Source organism: Eutrigla gurnardus, assembly GCF_963514095.1.
Source record: "Eutrigla gurnardus genome assembly, chromosome: 13".
Lineage (NCBI taxonomy): Eukaryota > Metazoa > Chordata > Actinopteri > Perciformes > Triglidae > Eutrigla > Eutrigla gurnardus.
In genome coordinates this window covers 13,208,637-13,223,595 of record NC_139936.1, presented here as the reverse complement: position 1 = coordinate 13,223,595, position 14,959 = coordinate 13,208,637, and the positions used below count along the sequence as shown (strand labels likewise).

Below are 14,959 nucleotides of genomic sequence, written 5' to 3'. Positions count from 1 at the left end.
CCAACATCAATGACTTGTGGCCTTCTTCGTCTCTCCATCATTATAACAGGGGAATCATGGAAACGTTTTTCTGATCTCTTTCGAAACCAAGAGTTGAGAGCGGCTAGTTTGAGTGACTTCGGAGAGTATTTCTTTCTTTATATTCAATAAGGGTACTAACGAAAACAATCATATAATCAGACTAGATCATAGTTTTGCTTAATGCCATGACAGTCCTTTTACATTTGATGATATACTTCTGGCATGCATTATTTTGGCAGGCACGTGTTTCTTTCCCACCATAGACTCCCATAGACTCGCCATACATGTCCACATGGAGAGATAGTCACAATATGGCCACTTATTGAGTTAATACCAGTGATGCTCCACTTTTCTGTATGTGAGACCCAAACAGACAGCCAAAGCATTAAAGGTGTAGTGTGTCGTGGCATCTAGCTGTGAAGTTGGAGTTTGCAACCAACTGAAACTTCTCCCAAGAGCGTCGGAAACTACGGTCCATGAGAAAAGGACTCACTCTAATATATAAACGGCTCACAAATCTTATATTCAGTTGACAATAAACTAGATAAAACATACTTACTGACATTATATTCCATAACTGCTAAAAGATCCCCCCAATGAACCAAACAAACAGCTGTATTCAAAAGGACAGCATTAATTACATCTGCTCACACAACAAGAGCATACAGAGTCGGAGAGAGAGAAGCTGCGATGTAATGTATTTCTGCGGTGACATAGCAAATTCATTTAGATGAGACTAATCCTTTGCGTCCACGCTGCTTCTGTGAAAGGTCACACTCGGATGCAGCCCAGTGTAAGAGAAGACGATCACCCCGCCAGCACTCCTACTTCAGCCTGCACTTTCTCTCGTGCGTCTGACATAAAGAGAGACTCTGTGTGAAACTCTTAAGCTGACGATAGCTGACATTTTCTCGACATGATGAAGGTCTGTGATGCCAGGAAAAAACCCCCCCCCAAACAATAATGAAGATAATGAATAACATTTGGTCTAACAGTCCCCTCGCCTGTTGTCTTCCAATGCTGATGACCTATTCAAGGTGTATTACTCTCATTTAAAAGCCAGGGGTCAGTGATGATAATTAGTTGTCTGACAAAGTCCTTGTGTTGAGAAGATGTCTAGACCTATTAGCCAGGGACTCGCTGCTAAAGTGTGCTTTGCTAATGTGAATGACAGCAGAGGAAAGGGAAAATGTTAGCAAAATGCTAGCCGGTGTGTGTATCTGTGTGTGTGTGTGTTGCATGTCCCTTGGCAATTTCACACAAACGCTGCGATGTGTGTGATGCGGTGCTGTGAAACATACTGCAATTGTTTAAATCCAATTTACTAAATGAATCAATGGATTTTAATGAACAAGTTACCCCACAGTCTCATTATACCATTATATAGTGTTCTGAATGATGAACAGATATGTCAATTCGCATTATGCTAGTCTGTTCACAGAGTTGATCATCTAATCTAATATAATATAATCAACCCCTTTATCATGCTGCGTTACCAAGAGAGGAACTCTCCGAGCACTTTTCTCATTTATGTCCACATTGCAGAAATCAGGATTTAAACAAAGTAAGAGAGGCAGATTTAATCATCAACAAAATAACACATACAATATGAAATCAGCTTCTAGAACCAGCGTTTAGTTTGAGCAAAGCTGGCCAAAGTTCCTGCTCTGATTCTGCTAAAAAATGGAACATGAAATTCAGACATGATTTATTATAATACCATAGTTAATTAAAAAAAAAAGCTCCACGACCACAACATAAAAATAAATTCATGTGACAGCTGCCTCTAGCTCATCGGCACAAAAGACTGCAACACCATCTGCTGGAAAATGTTGGGAAAGGTTTACATCTTTCATTGCACCTGCAAGTGAGGATCAAGAAACTACACATTTCCGTAAAATGCAGCTAATTCGCTTCATCTGAGACGGACAGAAGCAGCTCGTGACATTTTAAGTGAAGTGATTTTGGAGCGCCCTTTGGAGTGTCTGTGATGGCTGCCTCGTCTGGCCAGATGTGACAGTTGACCCTCCATGTGGTCAAAGTTAAATCACAATGATCGCTGACTCCAGACATTAGCATCTTACCCCTTCCCCGTATCCCAGCATGCCACCTCCTTCTGCACACCTGCTCCCTGGCAAAGATAACACATACGGCTAAGTGTTTTTGCCTAGTTGTTCATTGTGTGTTGCCTGCCTTACACACTCACACATGCACACGCACACACTTCTTGGGGGATCTGTCTGTCAACACAGCGGCCCTGCTCGGCTCTAGTGCCTGACTGACCCATTCATCTCCTGCGGAGGCCATAATGAGCCGACCCTCCCCATCTAAACCGACCTGACAGAGAGAGATTACTTTAAAGCCTGCATGGATTTTCTCCCTTGTCTCCTCCTCCCCATTCCTCTCCCCTGAAAGTGGTTAATTCAGAGTGCATTAATGAGGAGCGATGGATAACACACTCTTCTTTTAATTACCTTCCAACGGAGTTCTTCGGGGGAGGCCTGGCGACTCCCATCTTGATGCTGGCCTGTTTGTTTGGTTTGCTTTAAAACCTTCTATCTAAGTCTTCTATCGAATGAATGTTGTAGTCTGGATGAATCATAACGAAGCATTTACAGGTCAGTCATTAAGATACTGTAAATCAAGGTGACCTAATAGTGATCTAAAAAAATAAAACTCCGTAAAAAATAATCTTGGTTATTCACTTATTCATATATTTAAATTATATTGGTAACACTTTTCAACATCAGGTAATTATTGGCAAGGTCATTGGACAAACAATGATACCATAAAAAACAATGCATCGATAATCTTAGTGTATAGTGATTATAGGTAAAGTACGTACTAAAAAGAGCCACTGGATCATCTGTTTGTTCTCTTTGGAAAGTTAACGCAACAAATACACTTACATATTGTACCGTGATGATTGGTGGTGCAGGTAGACGATGAGAATAATTCTGCATAATGGTATAATTACACACTGCACTGTGGGATATTTGTTCTGAAGCAGCGAGGGACCTCTTAACTCAAGGAAAAACAATCAGACACAATCAGAGTGTAGTGGCCCCTAATTTAACTAAAGGGCCGAGGGAGTAAAATCATTGCTTTGAAAAACAAACACCAATCTTGTTCGGTTGGTTGGCCAACAAAAAAAAATAAAAAAAAAATCACCACATTGCATATATATGTGTATATCCAACTAGAATGTATCATTATGTGTTTTGTCCTCATAACTCACTCATTACTAAGTCACTCAAGCCTGATCAAGACAAAGTTGAAATTAATTGAAACTATGAAGCGATGCTATTGAACATCCTCTCTTGTAAGATGACTTGTTCTATCAAGCAAACAATTCATATCAGACTGGCACAGTTTTGTTGTTGTTGTGGTTGTTTTTTTTTTGCACTGGGGTCAGGAGAAAACAAGAGAGATTATTTCAGTGAGAACAAACCTGCATCGGTAAAATGTATAATAGGGTACCTGCTGGGTTAATGAGTTAGGCCCACTTCCACTTCCTTGTACAACGTCTCAGGAGGCTCCTTATATGTCAGACAGTGGCCTTTCAGCTTATGTCTTGGAAATTATTCTTCCAGCTGCAGGCGGTGACCATTTCCAATTACCGGTACAAAAACAGCAGAGCATCAATTGCCTCTTTGCATTTGGAGGCTCCTGTCTGATGCTTTTATCCATGCCAGTAGCTTCCTGTAGCATGTGCTGGCTAGGACGGCTGCACCTGTGCCAAAAGAAAGAGAATCACTGTAGGAGACATATTCACGGTTGACTTTTTAGACAAAACTCTTCTTGTTTTTGCAAAAAGAGTCAATTGCTAATTCTCAGTTTGACTGAGCCCTTGAGCATTTTGCTCCCTGACTCCTACATCCTTGTGGATGAGTTAGTACTCTCCTAGTGGATTGGTTGGTCAAACGTCCTAGATTGCCAGCCAAATCTGTTTCTGATTGATCTTATACATGCGATTAGGATATATAAACATGCGGTTTGAAGTTCCCTGGTTGAAGTTCATTCAAACTTTGAAACATGTCTGCTCAGGGCAGGTGGGTGGGCCTTTGACACTCAGTAAATGTGTTCCTTCATCATCCCGCCTCCACTGTGGTCTGGCCAGTTTTATCCAGCCTAATACACATTGATTAGTTCACATAATCAATGCACTCAATGACAATGATTCAGTGCACTGTATAAATGGATCGACTGCAATCAGCTATGAACAGCAACCTTCTTTTTCATGCATTTTTCTGCATTTTATTAGCTTTGTTTTAATGGAGCAATAATTGCACAATTCTCCGTAGAGTTAACAGACATTTTTCATTAAATGATACCGAGACGATATAAAAATCTATTGACCATCTGTCTTGTCTTTTAAAAAATAAATAAATAAATGTATGAATGAATGAAAAGCAGCATTGTGATCGTCTCAACAGCCACCACAAGGTGGCAGTGTTTAGCTGCTGCTGGCATCGAATGTATTGACAGCTCTTTGTTGGTTTCTTGTCTTGTTGCACACTAAATCAGGTTTTCTGTATCTCAGCAGAGGTGATTCAACTGAATAAAACAAGACATTTGAAAAGAAATTTCAGTTATAATGAAGGGGTTCAAATCAGGAAACAACTGTTGGATATTGTAGCCAAGCGGTTTTGTGTTACAGAACTTTAGATTCAGGTTCGACATGTAAAAAGACATCTGGCCTGTCAGTCTAGGTGAGGAAACTTTTTGGGGAATACCACCACACATCTGCTGATATAAAAAAAACATATAAAGGTCCAAAAAAGAGCCATGTCATGTATCGCCTTACCCAACAGTTTGAATTCAAGGAAGAAGTGCAATTGGAAAACCCCAACGTGAAGCATCTAACTTCGCTATACTCCTGGTTTCCGTGGCCATGCATGACCAGGTCATGTAATGAATGTTGATAAAGTAGAAAAGCCTGTTTAATCAGGACGGATCACTGTGCAGAGGTGGAGAATGTCAGAGAGAGCAGGCACAGCTGCTTAGTGAGAAATCCAATATTGACTGTCGGGATAAATGTCCTGCATATTCTCTCATCTGTCCCAGGGGCCGTGGTATTATGCCTCTCACGTTAGCACTCCTAATTGGATTAAAAATGGCTTGTTATTGGGAGAAAAATGACTGAGAAAACTATCATGATTATTGCCTCTCAACAATGTTGGCTCCCAGAGCTGGAGAGGTGAAGTAATTGTCGTGGCTTCGGAAAATGTCAAAAAAAAAATTTGTGGCGCCGCAGTCTGTTTGAAAACAAACAGTTGCTTTGATTGATTGCATTATGAGAACAAACCAAGGGGAGACAACGCAGTCACATTCAGCGGCTCATTGGTTGTCTTATCCTGGTACAATGAAGGAAGAAATGTCACCTCAAAGTGTAGCATTCATTTGCAACATTTTATACTTTTCAAAAATGTTTAGAGGATCAACTCCTATGCCTTGTGTGAGTGTGTGTGTGTGTATTGCACACATGCATGCATGGCTGTGAATGCATGCGTGAACAGGAATGTAACAGACAAATCCATCAGATGTCCACTGGGTTTTGGTTTGTATACCACCAGGAGCACCCATTAACAGAAAATAAATGCCTGACGCCATAAAGCTGACAGTGTCTCATTCATACTGACACTCTGGCTAAATTACACGTAAAAGCACTGATAACATCATCATTAAATATTGATTTTAAGGGTGCTTGAAATACGAAAAAAAAAAACACATCTACACATTATATTGCAGATATAATGTGTAGCGTCAGAGCAGATTTGAGCAGAGTGGTTAAAAAAAAAAAGGCAGCCACGGTGGCTTCCTGTGGGTAAAAATATGGATAGAAGAGAAGCGGAAGAAGAAAAAGCAGGGAGTAGGGGGTGAAGAGGAGAGGGAGGTAAGGGCTTGGGAGGGGTAGAAAGAGATTTAAGGCTGAGGCTCAGAGCAGATGTTAGTGTTGATGATGATGGATGCGGGTTGTTGAGATGCAGAGTTGTTATCATGAGAGGCACTCGCAGCCTCCTCGCAGCACACTTTCCCCCCAGATGTCACTCTGCGTGCGCGCACGTGCACGTGTGTGTATGTGTGATACGCAGCGGCGGAGAGGGAGAAGCTGAAATGATCAGGCCACATGCCCAAATTAGGCGCTAACACTAAAACTACTTTATCCATCTTGGTATTTTCCATGAAGAGCTAAAGATTGAAAATTATTTTAATGCAAGAAATGTCCTCTGGTGTCTCAACTCGGATCAGCTACAAGTAATCGCAACAAAGAGCAGAAGCAGCGAGAAACTGCAAAAGACTGATTTGTCACAGATGAGGCTAATGAACAACTATCTTCTACACTCTTCGACGCAGATGTAGTGAAAAGCAACCTCCTCTAAAGGTCGAAATTGGATAAATTTGAAGATTTTTCCCCCTTCATCTCACACAAGGAGGGACATTTTCTTGCCTTCAACCACATATCACTGGGCTACCACACACACACACACACACACACACACACACACACACGCAGGCAGCAGGTGGTGGATGTGTGTATGAACGGGACATGTTGAGTGGTTACCTCCTCTACACTCTAACCAGATAAAAGGTGCAGGACAGAAACACGTCGGTAATTGATTGCTAATTAGTTCTTTTGTTGTCATCCATTGTGTCCTGACAGAGCTTTGCCCTGGGCTGTCTATTCACCAGCAGAGTCTGTGGCCTCGCAGCGAGGAAATAAGTGTAGCCAGTCCATAATGAGACAGACTCATGTAACCCCAGCAGGCGAAGGAAGCCGCTTAACAAAGCACCTGTTATTGAACTGCTGGATGCAAATGCAGAAGACACGACAATGTAAACGGTGGATTTTTTTTGTAAGCAGTGTCCCCCCCCCATCCACCCCCCACCCACCCACCTCGGCTGCAGTCTCCTTTACAGTAGGCCTATGTGGTGTAGCACACTATGAGCCATTTACATATACCCGCTATACTATACTCACATCTCTCTCCCTCTCTCATCAGTGCATGAGAAATTACCTAATGAGGAATGGGTCGCACATTTCCACAAACTCATTAACCCGCGAGCGAGTGAGACTAATTGCAGCGTTTGGGTAATGTGATTTCACATCTGTTACTGCAGCCCAGGACACAGTAGTCAGCACAGGGCTGGATCTGGTGGGCTGAGCCACACATAGAGCTAGATTTACCAGAACAACACACACCCGGGCTGCAGCTCCAGCCTGGAGCGAGGTTGGCTTTGGTTGTAACGGTTGAGCAACTGTTGTCACACAATGTTGTTTAATTACATGCCTATATGGGTAGCTTGGTCACCTGCATTAATTCTGGGAAAAATACAGATATTTTATATTTATAAAATATTTTTATTTTTAATAATATTAATAATAATAATAATAATAATATTTTTTCCTCTATGCTTCTGAAAGATCATTTCCCGTAAATAAATAAAGGGTTCAACATCCAGGAGTATACATTTTTTTCCTCTTTCACTGCTATAAATTAAACCTAGCAAAATATGATTTCTATATTAAGGTGATCCTTCCTCATTTTCAGTAATTAGTCTTTCTTCCAGTCTATTTAAATAACACACGTGGCCTGTTTATCATATCAGTCTGTAAATGTAATCACAGTGTGATCATGGGTCCTGCTGCATAATACACTCGCAAATAGCTTGGAAATAATGTACAATTTGTTTTTTACTGTATGTTAGCGAACGTCAGTCTCTTTCATTCATGGTAGTTGCGTATAACTGAAACAGGATTTAACACACACACACACACACACACACACACACACACACACACACACACACACACAAACGCATCCCAGAAAGGAATAAATCTTTTCCTCAAGGTCTTGACTTGGGTTGGTATTTTCAATAATTCAGTAAATTACTGCAAACAAATTTATGTTAATAGAAAAGGTGGGAACCAACTGTTTAATATGGGAAAAGTAATATACTTTTGTTAATTATGATTAATCCTTTGTTTAACCCCCCCTGCATTGTTACAGAAACTCCAATTATAAGTTTACAGGCAGTGGGACTGCTTATGGTAATGCCATATCTCATCAATTACCATCCCGTGACCGTAAATTGGCCTCAGAGCTGACAACGAGATGAGGTTAACACGCTGATTAATTTGAGCTGCTGTGATTTCAGGCTCAAGTTGACACTTATAATCTTTGACACAGACAGTGAGGTCTGCTCACTTTCATAATGGAAAAAAATGTTATTTACTTCTCTCGGAGCTAAGTTTGTAGACATTACGTCTCACATCAGGATGATTTGAAAATCAAAGTAACGCGGCAAGGTGAGCTTCTCTTATTACACAACTGATGGGCGAGTAATGACGAAGTTTAAATACATGTCAAATGATCAAAAGGTGTAAAAGCTGAACTGCTTAATCTGTGTTTTTGTGATGACATGAATCTATAGTAAAGACTAGACAAGCTACGCCTACTAAGAATGAATGGAAAACGCCTTAGTTTAAAAACTTCAGTATAACAGTGTCATTTTAGATTCATGGATGTATCGGATTATGTTTGCCCATCCCTTTAAGAACATATAATTGATATTTGTACTTTAGTAAATGTTTATGTCCTAGTGTGCTGCTAGGTCCAGTTATGTGAAAATGCAAAAATATGTTCTGCATTTGATTTAATTTATTTGCTATAAAATGGCTCTGATCAAAAAGTTTAATTAGTTATGAATGTAATTGATATTTTGCTTATTGGATTTGCGCTCATCACTTTGGTAGGGGTGGACGGCTCCCTCTATAAACAGCTGTGCTGCAAACAGTCTTGCACAATTCGGAGGACTGGCTCTACCTTTTTATTATAGCTATGAAGTCAATAGGCCTACCTACACTTAAAATCGTGGGAATAAAATTGTGAAACGTTCCCTTATTAAACCATTTTAATGACACCAAAGTGTAGTGATTTAGAAAGTCTTTCATGTTAAATGGCACCGTTGCTTCCCTGTGGCTCCTACTGCAATGTATAGTAACCTGCAGGTATCAGGCTGCAGTGTGACCCACATACAGCCTGAGAAGTGTAGCCTATTAATAGGATTATTAATAGGCTGGAATATAGTGGAATCCAGTCGCCATAATGTTTCTCTAACATTCCCATGAGAACTGTGCAGGTTTGTATTTTCATCTCTTCTGGCATTTCTATAATAACTCCAGTTGGATATTATAACAAGTTTAGTTTTTGCAGCAACTAATCAATCGTGTCATATCTACTTTGTGAGGATCACAGCAGCCAACTTCTCCAAAGCTATAGAAACTTGACACACACACACACACACACACACACACACACACACACACACACACACACACACACACACACACACACACACACACACACACACACACACAGGACTGTGGTTCCTTTAGTTACAGTCCATCCAGGCTGCTCGGTGGGGATGACCGTCATGGTTAAAAGCAATGACCGTCACATTCCCAGCATCTTTACCGCTCCTGTCTGCCACACTGGGACCAGTCACCTTTCATAAAGCCTTAAACCCTGTCACCTCGAACACTAGTCACCGAGCAACGAGCACGAACAATAGAAGTTTGTGCAACAAAATTACATCTTGGAATATTTTGCCCGCTGTCCTTACAGTAGCATACACTAAAAGCTTGGTAAAAACTACAATTGTTTGTGGCTATAATCCAAATAAACCATCAATAAACTACCAGAAGGACAGATCAGTACGGAAATCACACATAGGCTATAAAGTGCCTACAGGAAGTTGTAAAAAGTGGTCGGTATATGTGGTTAAACTTAATGGAGACATGAATCATTCTTGTTTTGACATTCTTGAAAATTATTTTTTATTCGTTTGTTCATTTTAAATTGGTACAAACCCGTCAATGTGGTGCATCTGATCAAACATTTAAGAAATGTGTCAAGTAATAGCACATACAATAAGTTAAAACATGTCACAAAAAAGACCAGCGGGTACATAGCAAGAATGTTTTATCTACACAAAACATCCTAAAAACAGCGTAGGCCTACTGAAAGTTCAACGTTTTTTTGTTTATTTTATTGTTCTTTTTTTTTCAAACTCTTTAGATGTATGCTCTCATCTCATGCAGACGAGACCGAGATCGCCTAAAAGAAGAACCTCTTCAATCTGAGTGGGCATCATTTTCTCCTTAAATTATCCAAGCGTTTAAATCCACATGCACATTGCATGCCCAGAGACCCCCAGTTCAATAGGCCCAACCTACAGTGTGGTGCGTGTGTGGTAGGCTGTTACCAAAATGTTTACCCACTCTTATAAATAACCGTTTGACATAACACAACTTCACCTGAACACAATAACGTGTGCGCGTAAAGACACACTCAATGAAAACGCAAATACGACGATTGTTTGGCTCTCAGTAATTAGGGCCTATAGTCTAGAGATCATTACAATAGTATTTATCATCGATAGTTGATAAAAATCCTTTTGAATTAAGATAAATAACCCAAACCCAAGATATTTTTTTCCTTCCATTTGTCCATCAGTGCTGTCCTTCTCTTTTTGACATTATGTCTATTATAGATGAGTTCACATACAGTCTCCATTTTCTCACATTTCTGGCCTGATTAGCTCGCTCGTTCTCTCGTTTTGATCTAATAGCGGGAATACAAACAAAAAGGAGCCACAGGGGTGGGTCAGGGGGTGCGGGGAGGGGGAGGGGGGGTAAGAGGAGAGGAGTGCGGTTGGGTGTTTTTGAAAAGTCACTAAGTGAAACTCATGGACACTGTGTGCTCCAGCGCTTTGCGTCGCAGCGATGCGATGCTTGTCCCTCTCCACATGTCACTGTCCGGGGAAGTACACAGCTGCGGGGAGCCCGTTACGTTCGGGCCGGAGAGAGAGGCCGACATTCCCGGGAAGTGCGACTGGTAGAGGTGGGACTGCAGACCGGAGCCGTTAGAGGAAAGGCCGTTGGAGAGACCCATGGAGTTTTGTGGCGGCCCGGGGCCCAGGCTGCACTGTGACAGGGACTGCATGCCCGGCTGACGACCCAGGGACGGCGGGAGCTGAAGCTGGGAGACTCCCGGCATCCCCGTAGCCCAGCGAGTGTCGTTGGCGTGGAAGGAGCACAGGCTGTTCTCCATGGCGGCCGCGGCAGAGAACTGTGGCAGGCCCGGTGTTGGGAGCAGCGTCCCCGGGGAGCGGAAAACATTGGTGGTCTTCTTCCTTTTCTTCCATTTGGCGCGTCTATTCTGAAACCAAACCTGCGGGCAAAGAGACACGACCGTGAGTGGTCCGAAGGACACAGTGAGGAGCATATGTCTGGAGCTATATCTGTTGGAAACATGCCCTTACAATAGCCCGCGGGTTTGTGAAGGCATGGGAAGGAAATACCATTTACGCACGATGATCTCATGAGATCAGTGTGTAAATGGTAGTTTTCGAACATACAGACTATATTTGGGGTTCTAATAGGACAAGCGGGAATTTATATTATCAACACAACAAAAATGATCAGGCCAATATAATTGTATCCCATAGCAGGGACAGAGCGGCCGATGTGGTTGGATCAGCGTCCTCCATCCCCCGGTGAAATCCACCCTGCTAGTATCCTTGACAACACAAATTCTTTACCATCTGTGGGGCCTGGTCTGAATCTGACCCTCTAACTGCGTGTACTGAGCTCGGGAACATGAAGACATACATGGAGACATTCTGCAATTTGCCTAAAGCTCCAATAAAAAATATCCAATGCCTAATAGACGGGACTTTGAAGGAGTATCAGTGGAATCTGTCTAATTTCAGTAGGATAAATTGCACTAGTATAGCCTATATATTCTTTTTAAAATTAAGCTATTGTAAATACCAACAATTCGGCTGCTGCAACATAATATCCTCCGTTTGGCGGAAATTAAACATTCCAAATGCTAGGGTCGTGAATTTAATTGTAAATGAAATAGCTCACAAACGCAGCCGTCATAAGGGCTTCTATTACTGGTGTTCCGCAGCAGTGGGCCGAACAATTTATCTTTCTAACATCTTATTTAAAAGCAGATTAACGGAAAATCACCCTAAATATGGCACGGAGTAATACAAATGTGCGTTATAAATGTACACATTCCATGTGAAAATAAACACAAACACACCGACACACGTATGAAGGGAAAATAATAATAAAAAAATAAAAAAATAAAACGCACGCGCGTCCCTGTTGGGGCTTTATAAAGATTTCACCATCTTCGGGTTGTGATTAATGCGCGCGCGAGGCCGTGAGTCGATGCCTCCGTATTAAAAGTGAAATCTCGCTCTCATTCTGCTCAGTCATCCGTGAAACGTCGCCCAAACCCATTACACTCGGGGGAAAGAAAATGCAATTTCTCATTCCATTAAAAAAAAGTACAATATATTCTTGAGTCCTATTAAGACGTCGCTGATAGAGCGTTTTAGAAAAGGAGAGGCTGCGGAGGCAGCAGGCACGCGGGGCCAACACGCCCACCGAAGACTCCACCTCGCAAGACCTGCACTAATGTTTACCAACAGCGAGCAGGAGCCGACCGGCACCGAGCGGTTAGGATGCTGCACCGCCTAGAATAAGGAATTGATTATTAAGGTGACTAATGATGATACTGGTTTTATTGCTTTCAGTGGGATCATTTGCATGAATTTCACATCGCTGGTTAATAACCCGTTGACTGTTATAAATAAGACTGAAATTGGTTGATAATGTGTTTGGTTTATTAGAGCCTGATATGATCCTGCATACTTGTTCAAATAAATAAATAAATAAATAATAAGCACTGCGTGCCATGTCCATATTAAATTGTTTTAAACGTGGTACAATTCCCCCAAATAAAATGTATTGACTAAAATTATAAATCATAAATCAGTCAAATTAAACACATAGGTGCCACACACCCCCACCCTAATAATTCTTGTTTCATATTTTGTGAAAAAAATGACTCAATATGTCTAAAATATTTACTTAACATTTTGTCATGTTAAGATAGAAAGATAGAAAAACAATTACCAAAGCTTTAACACCATGGTATTTTATACAACTTTTGCAGGTCCACAGAAACAGAAACGAAAATTAAGCAAATGCAAAGATGAAGAACTTTTACACACCCTCTAGTTTAAACATTTCCGGGGACAGTAAACACATGTGGCGTTGAACTACAATTTCTAAAACCCACCTGGATACGTTTGAAATTATGATCGTCGTATTCTTCGTTACCCGCAAGTGAGTATTGTTTCAGCACCTTGGACAGAGCCACATTACAGACAGAGTAAATTAAATGGGACGCGACTTCTTAGAATTAAATACTGCTTCCCATCACGTTAAAACCCGAACAAAACATAGCATATCGGAATCATATGATCTAACAAGAATATATTTGACAGTTATTGGACTATCGGAACCCTTCACATACACGGTGCTTATTCACGTGAGTAGTCGCGGTGTTGTCGCCGAAATAAACCTAATATAAGAAAATCAAATACGTGTGGTTCTGACAATAGAAGACGTTGCTGTTAAGTCAACACCATTGGCATGAATCCACTTTGATATTTCAAGCCTTTGCACCCCGTAATGCTTTTATGGCCACTTAATGGCCACATTAGAACCAGTGACAAATAACAAAATACATGATGGTAAAGACAAATGCCAGAAGTGGCCAAACTATGCGTCTACAAACGCAAGGATGGAGCATTGGTCCCGAATCCTCTCTCGTGAATTTAGCCCATTTTGCTCACAGCATGATTTAAATGGACGATTTTTTTAATATCGCGCTGGAAATCCCCCCCTACACGATCAAATGTCGAACCAAAGCCGCGCCCTGTATATCACGCCAATGTTTTGCATCCTGTAAAATCCACATCGCTGAACCACATTACCTGAACTCTGGACTCGGTGAGGCCGATCCTCAGCGCCAGTTCCTCCCTCATGAAGATGTCAGGGTAGTGGGTCTTGGCGAAGCTGCGCTCCAGCTCGTTGAGCTGCGCCGGGGTGAAGCGCGTCCTGTGCCGCTTCTGTTTCTGCTGGCTGGAGGATTGGCTAGAGCTCTGCTGCGGTTGCTGCTGCTGCTTCTCCTGCTCCTTGCCGTTCACAGGCATGCCGGCGGAGTTGGATCCCACGCTGGAGATGTCTTCCCCCGGCAGCAGAGTGGTTCCCTCTACAGAGTCCGAACCAGGGGCCATGTCTCCCGGATGCCCCTGGTCGGGCACCCCACCACCCAGCCGACACTTGAGAGCCTCTCGGTGTCCGAGTAACTCCGCAGCATCCTTCATCCCTAAGAGGATGATGGAGAGAGGCTTTTAGGTAAAACATGGCACATCTGCAGCGCAGAATCTTTAAATGAGTAACATGATAAAACCTTTGCTTCTCTATAATATACACAGCAGATGTCTATTCATTCAAAGACTATAACAAAATGAAGTCAATGTAGCTTGGGTCGTAATTTTGCACCGTAATTTTTGCTGTCAGAACATCCCTCATCCCATACATTACAGTAAAGAACTGCTTCAACCAACGATAAACCACTTAGCTGTTAAAACAATTAACTAAACAGTCTATCTATCACTTCATAAGGTCAAATAAGAAGTTGGAATCTTACACTGGAGTTTAGGGCCGGAGTTTAGTGATGATAACTCACCGAGCCGAGCATCCAGGAGGTCGGCGTGAGAGAGCATTGCGTACCGCTCCAGGGTGAAAGGCAGTCCAAAAAAATCCCACAACTTTGGGGCAATTTAAAAAGTATATATCGTCTAAATGAACGAAAATTCGGGTTGTGCTTAAAAAAGGAGGTCCCTTGCATTATAATGTCCTTTAGAGCGATGGGGAGGCGCTTATTAGTTGAAAGAACCCGTGAGCTTCCTCAAATAAGAGCCAATCAGAGCGAGAGCTTGGAAATGTCAGCGACGTGACTCCCCCCCCTCCTCTTTTTTTGAACACCCATACGCACGCACG

General features: G+C 41.9%; 1 protein-coding gene across 2 annotated transcripts; it reads right to left on the bottom strand.

The window, feature by feature from the left end:
- Positions 1-9,852: 9,852 nt before the first annotated feature.
- Positions 9,853-14,757, bottom strand: LOC311022912 (homeobox protein orthopedia B-like; the record flags this gene model as incomplete). 2 transcript variants are annotated; one of them, XM_084024522.1, is made up of 3 exons in its annotated part: positions 9,853-11,258; positions 13,888-14,282; positions 14,646-14,757. In XM_084024522.1, 3 exons carry the CDS (start codon positions 14,680-14,682, stop codon positions 10,761-10,763), a joined length of 930 nt encoding a protein of 309 aa, XP_083880648.1. In that variant the 3' UTR covers positions 9,853-10,760. The 2 variants fall into 2 exon arrangements, with proteins under 2 accessions (XP_083880648.1, XP_083880647.1); XM_084024521.1 differs by having other exon boundaries at positions 14,607-14,682.
- Between the last annotated feature and the right edge of the window lie 202 nt (positions 14,758-14,959).